The sequence below is a fragment of the Xiphophorus maculatus genome, chromosome 13 (assembly GCF_002775205.1).
Source record: "Xiphophorus maculatus strain JP 163 A chromosome 13, X_maculatus-5.0-male, whole genome shotgun sequence".
Classification (NCBI taxonomy): domain Eukaryota; kingdom Metazoa; phylum Chordata; class Actinopteri; order Cyprinodontiformes; family Poeciliidae; genus Xiphophorus; species Xiphophorus maculatus.
Window position 1 is genome coordinate 4,921,632 of NC_036455.1, and position 16,290 is coordinate 4,937,921.

Genomic DNA, 16,290 nt, shown 5'->3' on the forward strand with positions numbered 1-16,290 from the left:
ACAGTCCTTTGTCTGTCAGTTAGATTAAGTCATTGATTTTTCCCTTATTATGTCTGCATGAAAGCATATTGAAGCCTTCCAGTTCCCTGAAGAAAGCCTCCCGCTAATTTAGGTTGTCTGCTGTGTTTTGGACTAGCTGAGAGCCAGACACGTTGAGCTCAAGTCATCCATCATTTTTGTTTGTGCAGAGGTGGGATAGATGGACAGATGGACAGATAGATAGATAGATAGATAGATAGATAGATAGATAGATAGATAGATAGATAGATAGATAGATAGATAAAGGGGGACTGAAAGATGGATTAGCATGCCACAGACTCCCTACATAACATTACTCTTGTTAAGTGTGCAATAGCTCATCGATCAGACTTGTGCTGCCTGCATCCAGGGCTCTTTCCTGCATTTTCCTTAAAGTAATCCATAATATAATCTCAGGCCTGAGCCATCCAGCCTCCTGCATGAACCCTGTGTGAAAAAGTCTGCCCAAGAGATGATCAATAGTCATGGAGCAACTGTAACAAATGCAAGCAAAGAGTTGTTGACATCCTTCTCCCTTTGGTCATCACACTCATGTAGATGAGCTTGACAGTATGGATTGGAAAACTGGACTTTACCTGTCACTCATACCCCCTGTGAATCTCTTGCTTTCTCCCCTCCTCCTTCTTGCCCATTTCTGTCAATGTCCCTTCCTGTCTTTGTCCGTCCATCTATGACACCATATATGTCTTTCCGTCTATCACCCTCTCCCTATCCGTGTCGCTCCGTGTCAGTGCCGGCTCCATTTATTGGGCTATATCATTGAGCCATGTGTGCCGTCCCTGTCAGCAAAACGGCTGGCAGACTGTCTTCATGTTCATGCTGAAGGATGTGAAGCCAGTGTAGCAGTTGTGAGAGCTATCGACTGGGATCCGTCAAAGCCCTCCCTGTAGGAAAAGCTGCTGCCTCCTGCCTTTCTCGTTGGCAGCCACACTGAGCTTGTTTGTTTGACTCGGAAAATGTCGACATACATTCAGCACTGCTGTAGTTTTGATTCCATAATCCTCACCTGACATATCCTTACTATTATCCCTGTGTTTTCCTTGTATTTATGTGGATGTACCACACTGCCCACTGCACTTTGTTTTAGTCCTTCTCTTTCAGCCTCCATCTCACTCTTATTCTCTCTGTTACCCCCAAGATAAATTCTCCTCAGTCTGGGCAAACAGGTCAATCCGGCTGATGGGAATCGGACAGTTGTTGATCCAATTAGAGATCCCCTCAAGCAGCGTCAGAGCGCAGCAGAATTCCAATAAAGTAATGTCTCATTCCCTATTTTTTCATGATCTCACTATACATGTCCTTGCAGCAAAACACAGCGAGATATCCAAGGACTTTTGAGACACTTAGCTCATCACACATCTAACTAGACACCCACAGTGCTCTATAACTAAAGTGATGGAGAAACTGAAAGCTTCTTTATTCTGTAGCTTCTTAGACTGACGTTTATATTGGGGGAATCAACTGAACACTTCTCTCTATTTGCCCTTTTTAGCTCTGGACGCATGAGGAGTGGAGCAAGCCCAGCCCAGTTTGACTCCAAATGCTTGTGAGAGGCCTCTTTTGTAACTGTCATGAGATTGAAAAGCTGGCTGTTTCTTTGCGCAAAACCTTTTATTCGGCTGCTCCGCAAATCTGGGGCATTCCTGCATTGATTTCACCATTCAGGCCAAACAGATGTACAGTCCTATTCAGAGCGTGCGAGTGAATTTACGGCGCCTCAAGTGATGCCTTATAATACATGTGCTGATTTGCATTCATGGATCAAGATGGTATTCAGCTGGCCTTTGTGAGATGATCCAGAGCATTTTCCCTCTTTATCTGCCAGAACCGAAGAGAAAAGTACTGATTTTGACCAGATGCTGGCCAACAGGAACCAACGGTAACAGCAATACTTATAGCTGCACCCTGTGCAAACAAGAGAAACTTAAAATAAGATTTAATTTAAGTCCTCGTTGTAATTACTCTTTCTTTGGCAGAAGTATATCAGTGCATACTTTGTGGTTCATTGTGCTTTGTGGTAATGTTCCTTGATAAGCAGAAAGCCTATCTCTTCAAAACCACATGCACAAGTCTACAGTCATTGCATCTCACAACATCTTATTGTGTCTTGTAACCCTTTTCATCTGTGTTGTTGTTAGAACCACAGGCTACAAGGTAGTTTGCTGGGATATCATCTGAAATTTGGTGACTTTGTAGTTTGCCTTTCTGAACCATCCCTTTGTAGAAGCTCTTTTTTATGCAATTAGATCTCTTAAGTATTTTGGAGTAGATCTGTTCCAGCTGCGCACATCAAATGACTTGACAGTTTTGCAAAATACCTCAAGCTCAGTCATACTGGATGAATAGCATTTGTTAACGTCCATTCTTAAATCTTGCCACAAATTCTCAGTTGGATTTAGTTCTGCAGTTCTGTCTGTATGTTTAGGGTTGTGGTCCTGTGGAAAGTTGAACCTCTTCCCCAGTCTTAAGTTTTTTTCGTCCTCTTGCAGGTTTTCTCCCAGGATTGCTCTATATTTCACTTCATCCACCTTCCCGTCAACTATGTAAAAGTTGGGAAGATTAATCGGATGGTGGATTCAGGATGTTGATCAGGATTAATTTTCGGTAATATCTTGGCCAAAAAGTTTGTTTGGTTTTTTTGGTCTCGTGACCAGTGTACCTTCCTCCACATATTTTCTGTGTCCCTTACGATAATTTGGGGCAAACTTCAAAGCCCCTTCTTACATGTTTGTAAGAAACATCTTCAGAGAATACCACCACTGTTAGATATAAAGACTAAAAAAAGTTTTATGTATTTATTAGCAACTTAGTTGGTTACAATTACAACAGCTAAATGAGAGCTGGGTCCTTGGTCTATGTCAGCTGTCATTAGTGGGACACATATGTCACCTTTGTTGCATTAAGACCAGAACCAGTTTGAAATTAAATCACAACAATATTCAATGTAGGAATAAAAGTCATAATTTTGAAGTGTATGACAAATAGTTGTCCTGATAACATTTAACATCTGACCTGTAGCTCCTACCAGCTCTACTTAGAGTTGTAGGCATTTAAAATTCTCTTCAATATTTTTCTCTTTGCTTGACACTATTTGCTTAGTCATTGCCTGAAGTTAAAAAAAGAGTATCACATGTAAAAAAAAATATATATATAGAATAGTAAGAGGGTGTAAATACTTTTACAGGACACTTTGAACCTCTCCTCCTTTGTGTGCATGCGAATAGTGGTTAGTGTTGCAGTGTGTTCACCGTGGCCCAGATGCCAATGTTCATGTTTGTGCTCACTCCTCATTAATTTATTTACAGGTTCCTAAGGCAACCCTCATGAAAAACAATTAGGGCTTCCCATGGAGGACCTTGTTAGCAGCAGTTGTTAACTTCCAAACAAAAGTGCTTCACATCTTTCTCCAATGATTTAAGATTGTTAAATTGAAAAAAATGGGTCCATAACTGTTTTTTAAGCAGCCCTCTGTTGCACCTCTATTTTTTTCCATTTATAAGGTGAAATGTGTTCCACCTGAAGGTTTTGGGCCAAAGGCACAACATCAGCAGCATAGTGGCCTTACCTCTGCCATTGATGACTTTCTGTTTTCTGTCTGGTGTGCTACTCTTATTATGTGTGCGTGTGAGTGTAATGGTACAGAGAGACTTTAAGAGCAGAAAAAGAGCGTGTGTAAGTGTGTGTCAGGGCAACAGAGGGGTGAGTGTGTTCACACAGTGGGTGGGGTGGTGTGAAGCTGTTGATCTTGGGCTTCAGTCTTAAACAAATTGGCCATTCCTCTGTGGGAACTGGGAATGTAGTCACACAGGGAAGGTCAGCCTGCTCTGTGTCAGATTCTCTAAATTTCTCCAATAGCTAATTATCTCCTAGAGTGCCAGAGGAGAGGTTTGGAAAAGCTTTTGTTGTTTTTTCTTTTTTTTTCTGAAGCCCCTCCACACTCTCCCTTTGTTGCTACATTCTCCCAAGCTGACTCTGAAAAGTTTAATCTTGATAGGCTAGCTGAGGACTGCATTAAGGTAGTTATTTTTAATTATTATCTTGAATGCTGCAATGAAACCCCAAAATATGTACTCTCCAGCTGTAGGTGCAGTTCTGACATATAAGCGTTTTGATGCTCAAATCTTGCACTGAACTGTAAAAGTCGCATGCCATTCTACTTCTTCATTCCCTTCATCTGCATTGCTTTATACTGAAAAAAAATATTTTACTGCAGTCATATGATGCATATGATGCTATTACTGAGGTCCAGCAACCTTTAGCAACTTCAAGCAAAGATTAAAATGACAAAAAATCTTTTTCTCACTGGCTTGACTTGATGAAAGGTTGCATTACCTCCTGCAGGCAGCCCCTTCGTTTCCCCACGTCCTCACAGTGCAGCCACATTATGAGCTGCCCGGCCTATAATGTGAATGCGATGACAGGAAGGTTGTCAGGTTGCTCCTATAGGCCACCAGGTGCTGAGCAGCAGTGAGTTAGAGTCTGGAGAAGCTTGTTTTCCATCTAAAACTGCAGTCACACTATTTCTCCTCTTGGCTGGTATGTCAGAATATCAAAAGCCCTTTTATGTGTGTCCAAATAGAAAGAAACAAAGAGCAATTGAAGAGCTACAGAATGTATTGTTTATGATGCATCATGTTACATAAAACAAATTCTTATATACATCCTACTACAACCAGGGTGGATCTTCTATTGCCTTTAGAGATGATATAGCTGTTTATGGCACTGATTTGACAAGCTGTCAGAAACATTCTTCAGACATTTTGGTTCAGATCGACATGTCATGTAGCTGATGCACATTTGTTGGCTGTACATCCACAATGTGGTTGTTCCATTCCAGGTTCTGTCGAATTGAGATCTGATGTCTGTGAATGCTGTTTGGAGAAAAGTGAATGAAATGCATGATCAAGAATCTAGTTTGATGTTGGGCTATCTGGCATGGTGAATCATCCTGCTGGACATACCCATCAAATTTCTTCAATAAATTTCTTAGCATATATAAAGAAGATTAAAGGCAATGCTGGAGTATCATTTACTGTATAAGTAATGTACTTTATTGGTATTGACAAAGTGAAAATGTACAATAGGTGAAAAGTGAAATGCTGGATAATAGTATGGCCATTGTAACCATTAACTCTCTACCTTGTGATTTACCCTTCAGTGTTGTATTTGTACAAATGCAGGTATCAAGAAATGGCATGTTTTTGAGCTAAATTAAAAAAAAAATTAAACAATGTGGTGTGTTGATTACCATTAGAAAAGATTTTTACTCTCACTATTAATTGTTTTAAAATTTGACAGCTTGTGATGGGTCTAACATCTGCCTGAACATTTATTCGTACATAAACACCGGCTACTTTTGTGATAAGATAAAGAAATCTAAATCTGCATGCTGACTATGTTCATCCAACTGTTCTAAATGAAACAATATGATTACAAAAACATTTTCTTTCAATTTCTTTTGATTAATTTAAACTGCTTGAATTGTAGTCCATTGCAGCTTTATCAACTTAAAATCAGATGTTTTAAGCTATTTCCCCTTCCTCATAGTTTGTTTTTTTTTTGGATCGCCTTGATCTTTTTCTCTGTCTTCTTCATTTTGTTTTATCTTTTCTGTCTTAGCAATTATACATTTCTGTTGGCTTCATACCACAGGCTCGTGTCCCTTCTCTCATTTCCACTCTCAGCCTCTAAAGGGATTCTGTTGTTGACACAGACTGAAATAGGGGGGACAGACTTTGTCAAGACCGTCTGGTCCCCAGCCAAGAAAGCCACTAGTTTCTCATGCTCCCCCATCTCCTTCCCAATTTTTTTTTTCTTTCCCTGAGAATGTCTTTCTTCTGAGTTTTTTTTATGCTATCTCATCTACCTGAATCAATTTTGCCTTTGTCAGTGCTCACCTGCAGCACGAGCGTGAGAAAGTGCCCTTTGAGAGGGTACTTTAAAGCAGCATAGGTCATCATTTTCATTGACCCCTTCACTGGTAATTATGTGCACAAAAGGCTGTTGATAGAGACAACAGTACATTTTTTTTAATTTTTTTTTATTTTTCAATAAATTAACTTGAGCTTTGTCATGGCTTCCTGCTGCTGGTGAAAGACAGCTGCTGTCTTGGAAGGAATTTCACATTACAATAGTTTTTTTTTCTCATAATTTTTAAAATGCAGAGACTGCCTCTAGGGTTAGCAAAAAGAACAGCTGAGTTAATAGTGTTACTCAACTTTAGTTAATCAGTACAGTGCAGTGAGATCCTGAGACTCAGTGGAAAATACATAAAATATCAAAGAAAAGAGAAGTCTGCTGTTATGGTAAAGCGAGCAGCGATTATGTTTCAAGAACAAGAACGTCTTCTAGAAAAAAAAAGCTTTGGCTGACGGAGCCGTCTTCCATTACCATCTAAGAGGTATTTACAAGCGCGATTACTGTGATTATTATTTCAACAATACCCCGCAATGCTCTTTCATGGGCTGCCAGCCGGAGCGAGGACAGGGAGGGCCTGCCAACCTTGTCAACCTGGGAATTTGTCTAGCAGCTCCATAGGACCCAGAAAAGAGGAACAGAATGAGCCAGAAAAAGAAACGCCATGGCAGAAGTAAAGAAAAGGAGATGCGGTTCAAAAAGGCATTTGCCTTTCTGCAGGGTCACAAGACGCCACCCTTCTAAAATGTCTTTGACCTTCATTTTTCTCTCTCTGCAGCCCCCACGGAGCCTTTGCTGTGCAAATTTGCAGACGGAGGGCAGAAGAAACGTCAAAGCCAGAGCAAGTATCCTCAGAATGGGAGACCGTGGCACAGAGAAGGGGAGGTAAGATTTTGGGAAAGTACAAACTTTTACTCTTGCTCACTGAGAGGAAATCCTAAATGCTGAGTGACCCTGAGCTTTTTCCACATATGTAGAGTTGAGTCTTAGGAGGAATGAATGTAAAGAAATGGAATCAGTACATCTATTATATCTTTTCTGTAACTGTCCACAAATGGCTCCAGTACAATGTAATGCTTCAGTAGCCGATGGGTCAAAAGACCTGCATGGTTTGGTCATTAATGTCATCATGACTTGTGTGAAACAAGAAGGGTTTCAAAGCTGCAGGAAGAAACAAGCAATGAGGCTTGTGATAATTATGTTCATCAAATAATACCAATGTATTCTCTTTTCATTTAACTGTACTTTTAGTGAATTAATTACTAAATTCATAAAAACTGTTCATCCAAATCTACAGATTAGGATAAAGGCTCCAATAATATGAAAAAGCTGTCAAATCAACACCCTCGTGCTGTGCTCTATAACCACAGACAGAATCACTGAAACTTCTTTTTGGGATTTTTTCCAAGCATTGTTGGTGTGTTTGTGGTGATATATAAAGACTTTTACAAGGAACCACACTTCATTCACAAGTAAAACAAAACTGTTTGCATTCAAATATGACAATAATGTTATAATAGATGTTAAGATTTACTGCTGTAAATACAGGCCTTCCAAAAACCCAAATAAGTCTGTCTGTCACATCTAGTGTTTTTGCAAAGAGAAATGATTTGCCGTTTGTGTCCATTTTAAGATATGAAACTAGTATGAGGAAAAATAGAAATAAATAGACAGTTGAGCTGGCCCTGAATGTACATGAGCTGTCATGTAAATTGCACCTCTAGCCAAATGCCTCACTGAACACACATTCCCTCCATACATCAGAATGGCAGGAAACCCAAAACCAGATTCCGTGTGATAACATGCAGATACAAGGTTACAGCTAACAACTATCTATACTGGAAAGGACACGTAGAGGACGCAGGCTAGGGAGCCTTTAAACTGGAATACATAGATGAGGAAGAATGCGAGCATATACCTAAACCCAGCACACACGTTTAGTGAGGCTGACAGTTGTGCTGAAGCAGCAGGGGGGAAGACCGAGAGAGATGAAATGTTTGTCCTTCAGAAAACAGTCTCTACGCGCTTTTGTTGTTGGTTGTTGGACTATAAATTGGGCTCCGTGTCTCTCTCAGTGCTTCATCACATGATTAACTGCACTGAACACATCCATTCAATTAGGGGCTGTTTTTTTATGGTAGAACAATTTTACACAAGAACTTTTAATGGGTTTTAAAGATAATATCTGTATGTTGAGACTTCAATTTATCATGAAGATTTTTCTAATCCTCATAGGGTCAAACATCCCCACAGCTGCATACATTTCACTTAGAACATTAGACCTAAACTACATCGTTTTTGCAGCCATCAAGCTCCTGGGGTAAATATTGCTGAGTATTTCGACATTCATCTTGGTTAAAATTAATGGAGTTAATGATGCTTCTCTTGCAATACAACTGGAGCACTGTTTTTGGCTTGAAAGCATGACATTTGCTCCTGCAGTTGTACTTCTATTATAATATTTCTTCAGATTGCATTTCAGCAGTTGCAGATTGATTTTAGAGCAGAATGCTTGTGTGTTAACATAATTTTTTTTCAAAGCAATATCAAAAGTGATCCAGATTTTTCCAGTTCATGGAAGGCCAGAAATGTGGTGGTTCCTGAACAACCTAACCAGTTATCTTTCATCTGAGGTCGACTGTTTGTGTATGCTCCCAGAAGTCAGCACAGGCCAGATACATCTGATTAACATGTCATTCACTACAACTGTTAAAATGAATGGTTCTGCATACCACAGCAGTTTAGGAATGATTTCAAAGTACCGAAGCAGCTTGTGTAAATCTGCAGTTTTCCTCGGAAAGTTCTTGCGCTTTTTATTTGTTCCAAGTATGGGTCAACCCAATATGATGTCAAATAAATCATTTTTTTAAGTTTCCAAAGAGAAAATATAAAAAGTTTCTCTTTTTTTAAGAGAAAAAAGAACTCTTTGTTGGAGCTCTACAAGGTCCCTGCAAACCTTTAGCATACTCCTCGGTTTATTTAGAAGAATTTCAACTTTTCACCATGTAAAGAGGCTCTGCTTTAAGTTACCCTCTTGTAGGACGTGCAAGGTGATTAAAGTAGAGCTTGTCCAGGATGGTGCACTCTGACGCAATTTACTGTAGCTAAGGGAAGTTTCATCAGACTTCAAGACAAAAAAAATTGTTCACCTATATTCTATAAACATACAGAGACCAGAGGGGAAACAAGAACGACCGGGGAGAAATAACAGAGACCCAGAGTTTGTGCATAGATCTGAGTTCAGCCAAAGGCTGAGCTGAACAAAAAACATTGAAGCACATTATCATAAGCTAGCTAGCTTGAAGCTTAATTCAAATGTACACTGAAGACCCATTTAAACCTCAAGTTTCAAATCTTAGAGCAGGGATTTGTGTCTCAGTTCAAAATATTTTCACGTTCCCTGTTCCTGGTAGTTATCTCCTCTTCCCCGCTGGTGTCCTCCACTCGCATTGTTTCACATTACTTTGCCTTTTACAAAATGCTGTGTCGAAGTTCAAGACCAAGTGTGGAGAGCGAAATCTGTTGCCGAAAGCTTATATTTTTATGCTGGTTGGTTACTTCAGATCCACACCTCTGCTTCGTATTATTTTAGAGCGAAATGAACAGTGTTTTGGAAAAGTACTCTTTAGCTTTTCTCCTATTTTGCTACATTACAACCACAAAATAAAACGTTTTTTTTTTTTTTTTGAGGATTTAAAGTTCAACACATTGCAGCTCATAACTGCAAAGCGGAAAGAAAAAGGGTACATGACAGAAGACCTTTTAGAAATAAAATGGAGAGCACGACCATAAACACATAGCTTGACCTACAGTGAGATAGTTCTGATCAAAGTATAATTATGTGTTAGAATAGCCTAGTCAATGCAAAGACCTACATAAGTCAGAAATATGTGTTAGTACTTGAAATTAACCAATAATCAGACATTCTACATCCTATCTCACTGAGCTTGGGAAGAATGGAAAGAAACGTCCCATCTTTACATGTGCAAAGCTGGTAATAGACGTAAACAAAACAAAACAAAAAACAAAAAAACGCATCTGTAATTGCAGCAAAAGGAGGCCTTACAAAGTATTGCACCATTTTCTTTCTATTTCACAATTATGAGCTACTTCGTTCTGGTCTACAACATAAAAGTCATAAATTGTGTTAAGGTTTGTGGTTTTAACGTGACAACATAAAAACAGTCCTTGAAAACTAATTTACAAGCTTTTTTCCAGACGTAAATGTCCACTCGCCTTATTTAGCACAAGAGGCTAATAATAGATGTGCCCACTCAACATGGTGCAGAATGTGTTAATGAATCTCACAGAGAGAAGGCGCTTCAGGTGGGTCAGTTGACCTTCAAAAGTGAGAAGATTTGCATGCACCTGGTTCCAAGTGTGTGGCCATGACATGTTCCAAAGGCAGTCAGCTCTAACTACATCCTCAACACTTCAACTGGATCTCCAGTGATGCAGTTATTGCTGGTGCTAAGTGATGCATATTTGGTATTATTTTATTATTATTTCAGGCATAGATAGGTTTAACAAGCTTTAGTTTTATTCTTGCGTGAATAATAAAGTCTCTCTGGTGTCATCTCATAACCCTTTTATTTTATTGTAGAAATAAGATCGGTAGATTTGGCCCAAATGCAAGTACTTAACAGTAAATCCAAACTTCCAGGAATAAGGACTTTGAATTTCTCGTAAAAGCTTTGATATTTGAACTTATTAATTTATTTGTTCATGTAAACCTTTTTGCAAACAGCTTTTTAATGCATATGTCTGTTAACAAAGCCAGATAAGTAGAGATTAACAAATAATTTTATTCTCCTTTCAGGTACATTGTGTTTTGAAACTGAGTAACTGGTTTTCCAACAGATTAATACCATCGAGGGTCTGATTATTTCTTTCCTGCTAACTAGAAATTTAAAAAAGGGTTACTATATTTGTGTATTTGTGTCAACTGTTGCTTTTTGTAACACTCATTCAGCCATCAGTAGTTACCAAAGTTTCAACTTAAATAAGATTGTGCCTTCCTTGGGACTTCGTGATCAGCTGCTTTCACATGTTTATTTAAAGAGCCACCATTTGTATTTGTTAGTCTTGTCAACTTTTTATTTCATGCCATACTAAAGAAAGGAACTTTGTACATTTATGTTTTGTGAAATTTCACCAAAATGTCCTTCATTTTTGGCGATGGCCGCATGAGATCAGGCGTGGTCTGTTGCCTCTAACACCTTTGCTGAGGGAGATATAACTACGATCGACCCTCTGTGATACGATCCCCAAGGCCGACTCAAAGGACGTTATGCAAGGATTTCCCAGCCTCTAGACACGATGCTATGATACTGGAAAGTGCTGCCAGTGTTTGACACCTGGTTGAAGGACAGAAATGTTTTGCCATATCAGTGGGTTGTTTATACTACTGACCACAGAGATTTCAAGGTCACTGAATGTGCGGTGTTGATCTGCAGTCGGTTTTTTTCTCCTTTTTCCTCTAACCCAACTATCCCACACAGAGATGAGGAGAACATTTAAAAGGTTTAAATTGGTTAACTGATATAAACATTTAGCTACATTTTAAACATCTTCCATGTTTCATGTTGGTATATATTTTGGTGAATTATGCAGATTTTGACATCTGCATTTGGGTTTGTACCAGCCTTGTCACTATTGAAGGCAGATCACCTGAAGATGTGATCTAGTTGAATCAAAAGCATTTGAATGGGATAATGAATAGAATGTCATTCACCCTACTGTCATTGATCAGGTGGTTGATGGGCTATTACATGTCAGTCTGTTTATCAGAACTGGAGACATTTATCACCACGCATACAGATTAAGGGGAGAAAGAGTCCAAAGCATCCATCAGTCTCTTACTCCTCGTCTGCCTGTACAGAATCTCCTGTGGCTTTTTTTTAAAATTTTTCTTAACTCTTCCTTTTATTCTGCCTTTAAGTGCTTTCTGCACACGTTTCTCTTTTTTTCTTCCCTTTTTTGTCTCCCTGCGTCTTCCTCCCTGTGTTTGAAGTCTTCCCAGACCCCACAGCAACATATGGAGAGAGAAAGAGCAAGTGACTCACTGAGACGGAGACAGAGAAACAGAGAGGAAACACATTGCATGATCAGTCAGGAGTTGCAAGGGGTTGAGTGCTGCAGGGTGGCTGGTGGCAAGGATTGAGAAATATGACAGATTTTCTTGTAAACTACCCAATGTGGGAGCCTAGAAAGTGCTGTCTCTCGCTGTCTCATGCTGACAAACATATTAGTCACTGCAATTTTTTTTTTTTCAAAACACACACACAAGCTCTGTAGGTGCTCAACCCCATCCCTTTCCCCATTTTTACTCCTTCCTTGCATCTCACCAACACACACACACTTATTAAAAAAAAGAAAAAACTTTTCAAAGTCACACTTCTCAAGCAGCTACTCTTGGGGAATGCATGTAGATAAAAAAATAAAAAAAACATCCGGATTTTCTCTGTGTGAAAGCCTAGCAGATGTCTACGTGTGTGTTTGTGTGTGTGTGGCCACCAGGCAGAAAAAGAACAGAAAGCAAATTGGTTTCTGAACGGAAAATACAAGCAGGCATGATGCCACTGTTTATTCGGACACACAGATTTTATAAGTTACCAGCTTAAGTATATTTTTAAGAATTCAAACTCTCCTGGGATCATTAAAAAAACTATTTTATTTTCAGAACACGGAGAGGAAGTTTGAAAACTGAAAATAAACTGCTTCTTTTCTAAAAGTCACGGTGGTGGCTGAGCTCTGTTTGATTATTTTATTTTATTTTATTCAGTTTTGAATCCATTTCAGATACCCGGGCAGAGTAGCTGCCTCTTTTCCTTTTTTCCAGACGTACCAGCCTGCATCAGTAATCAGTTTATAGCCCTGCAGAATCGCTGGTCAGGAGCTGTGGAAGTCATCAGCACATGGAAGGAAGCACAGCACCGAGGGGAGATATCAGCCTCGCCAAACAGCTGGTCATATCTGCTGCTGCTATTAGCACACATGTAAAGTCATGCTCACCAACAAAACATGTCCACAGTCTCTTCATTTCAAACAGTGCCTTGCAAAAGTGTCATTGGGGGTTTCTACCACATGTGCTCATCTAGACAAGGGAACATTTACCCATACGCCCAGTAAAACTCAATGAAGACAAACAACCGCATTTTATTGCTACATATTCTTAATATTTCTTGGTTAAATTTAGGTCTGGACATTGTCTGCTTTGACCTAAACCATTCTTTTGACCTCAGGGCTCTTGTGCAGCTGCTAGTAGAACCGTCATCCATACTCGTCTTTTGCCGCCTCTACCAAATTTTCTTCTACAGTTGCTCTGTATTTAGCTTCATTTAATTCGGATAAGCTTCCCTGACCCTGAGGAAGAAAAATATCCCCACATCATGATGCTGCCAGCACCACCCCAGTGGTTGTGTGTTCAGAGTGATGTGCAATATTAGTTTTCTACCCCAAATAGTGTTTCTCTGTTTTCTGATGTGTTTTCCACTTGGCTTGTGGCAAAATAAACTTTTAGTGGTTTTATTTTTCAATTCCATTACCCAGATACTGTGTTTTTTTTCTAATTAGGTGACTAATAAACGAAAGTAATAGTTTAAAAATAATCTGCCAGTGGAACTAGTACTATTTGATCAACATAGAGGAATCATTTACTTAAAACAAGTTCCTATACCTTTCTGAAAAGTTACATGTAAGTTAGGTTTGTCTTATTTCAAATGTCTAGAAACTAGATCAAAAATACTTGGTAAGAGTTTATGTTTTTACAGTGTGAATAAAAGTGAATTCAACAATTTCTGGATTTTATGTTTACTTTCTGAAGTGGAAATCTTTTCCACTTTGCAATAACCTGTTATATGTATTCAGTCACCTAAAATCCTGATAACTGCCTTGAAGTTTGTGACCTAAAAAATGGTCAAATGTCCAGTGGACAGTATGAACACTTTAACACAATATTATGTTCACACATCCAAACTTTGAAAAAGATGTTTTAGACAATACACAAACACTTAAATGTTCACAGAATGATGTTACTAATCTTTTAAAATTAACAGCTACTGCATTCGTTTCGAATAAGCTTTCCTTTTGAGTGGACATGCTAATACATTTTCACAGACAGACACCGAAAGCCACTTGATTACACATCATCGGATCTGCTGGAAGTTCAGTGTTTTTGCTCATTCTCTGGGTTTTGGTCATAGGCTCACTGATACCCCTGCTCTTTAGAGCAGCTGTTTCCTGAATTGTGTGTGCAGGTAGCCGCCAATAAGAACAAGAGTGAAAAGAAGTACAGGAAGAGGAAGGAAGGGAGGGTTCGAAGATTAGGAGGGTGTGGGGTGAAGAGTGAAGGAAGGAGAAAACAAGATGTTGAAGAAAGGGCAGTAGAGAGCACAAAGTGAGGGAGAAGATGGCCAAAAAAGTGTGTGTGTGTGTGTGTGTATTCTGATGAAATCTGCCATCCTCAGCAGCCTCCTGTTAAAAGAAATCGGATTAGCTCTCCTCCGGGAGGGAGCCTTCAGGAATGCAGATGAAGGATTGCGGCACAGGTTCCTCTCCTGGACTCTAAAATGCTCTTAGCCACACACACCCAAGCATCCCGACACACCTTCTCTGTCTCCCTTTTCCCTCTAAAAGGCATGTCTTCATTTCCTCCTATTCATAAAAGCATAATTGTATGTGATTGAAATAAAAAAAGAGTGTCTTCAATCCTAATTCAGTTTGTCCTATTGACTGAGTTTAGTCCCACCTCAACTTTGGCACTTGTCAGTTTTTCCGAATTTAAACGAGCTGATACGAGTTTGATTTAATTCATTTTTAGCATAAAGAATCGGTGCTTGGATGTAATAAATGTGCAGCTGCAAATGATCTATGTGACATTGGCAACTATTGGCAGCTTCTGCTTCAGTCTGAAAGGTTAGCAGCTGAACGCGGTCTGTATCAACAGTTTGTCATGTGTTATGTGGCTTTTCAGTTGTGTTTGAACTTGTACTTCATGAAGTTTAATTAATTAGCATTTTTAGCCAAGAAATATGATTAAAATGCAACAGCAGTATGATAAAAAACCAGGAATCTAGCTGAGAATGCTGACAAAAGCTGGGGAAGAGAGACCTCATATACTGATTAAGATGATGATTTATAAATTTGTCCATCCATCCATCCATCCATCCATCCATTTTCTTCCTCTTTATCCGGGGTCGGGTCGCGGGGGTAGCAGCTTCAGAAGGGAGGCCCAGACTTCCCTCTCCCCAGCCACTTCTTCTAGCTCTTCCGGGGGAATCCAAGGCGTTCCCAGGCCAGCCGAGAGACATAGTCCTTCCAGCGTGTCCTGGGTCTTCCCTGGGGCCTCCTCCCGGTGGGACGTGCCCAGAACACCTCGCCAGGGAGGCGTCCAGGAGGCATCCAGACCAGATGCCCGAGCCACCTCAACTGGCTCCTGTCGATGTGAAGGAGCAGCGGCTCTACTCTGAGTCCCTCCTGGATGACTGAGTTTCTCACCCTATCTCTAAGGGAGAGCACAGACATCCTATGGAGAAAACCCATTTCGGCCGCTTGTATCAGCGATCTTGTTCTTTCGGTCATGACCCAAAGCTCATGACCATAGATGAGGGTCGGAACGTAGATCGACCGGTAAATCAAGAGCTTCACTTTTTGACTCAGCTCTCTCTACACCACAACGGATTGGTACAGTGGCTGCTTGACGGCAGACGCTGCGCCAATCCACCTGTCAATCTCCCGCTCTCTTCTTCCCTCATTTGTGAACAAGATCCTGAGATACTTGAACTCCTCTAGTTGGGGCAGGACACACACCCCGACCCGGAGAAGGTACTCTACCCTTTTCCAGCTCAAGACCATAGCCTCAGAAGTCTGTTTGGAAACTTTATCACCAGCTTAAATTAAATTACAGAGCTGCACAGTGGAATGTAGCATAAAGCATCTGTGAATTAAGTCTCCAGCGCGAAAAAAAGAATGAGTTGCTGCTGTAGCTAATTACTCTGGGTAAATGTGCAGATCATTGTGCTAAACTTTAATGGAATAATTTCCAAGGATGCCAGAAGATTCTTTGGACTGACAGAGGTCGAATAAAAGCCAAAAGTCACAATACAATAATACATTTCTTTGACTTGAGGAACTTTATGCTCACAAATACTAACCGCAGTGCTGTTTCCAATGGAGCTATTTGTTGCAGCTGGGCCATGTAATGATCTGTCTTTGTTCTTTACAGTCTTGAGTTGTTCCTTCTTTAGATCTAAGATTCGAGTTGTTCCAAGAGACAAGTTTTTTTGTGTATGTGTGAGGAAAATTACATCCTCTTTGCTTTTTGACTTTCAAAAA

The 16,290-nt window shown here is 39.9% G+C and overlaps 1 protein-coding gene across 6 annotated transcripts in view; it reads left to right on the forward strand.

Moving 5' to 3' along the window:
- The window catches only part of LOC102220232 (RNA-binding motif, single-stranded-interacting protein 3), a 316,476-nt gene that overhangs the window by 261,096 nt on the left and 39,090 nt on the right, over positions 1–16,290 (forward strand). For all 6 annotated transcript variants that reach the window (XM_023344472.1, XM_023344474.1, XM_023344476.1 and 3 more), the window contains one exon: positions 6,734–6,840. In XM_023344472.1, coding sequence (XP_023200240.1) covers positions 6,734–6,840 — 107 coding nt within the window. The remainder of the gene's footprint in view (positions 1–6,733; positions 6,841–16,290) is intronic.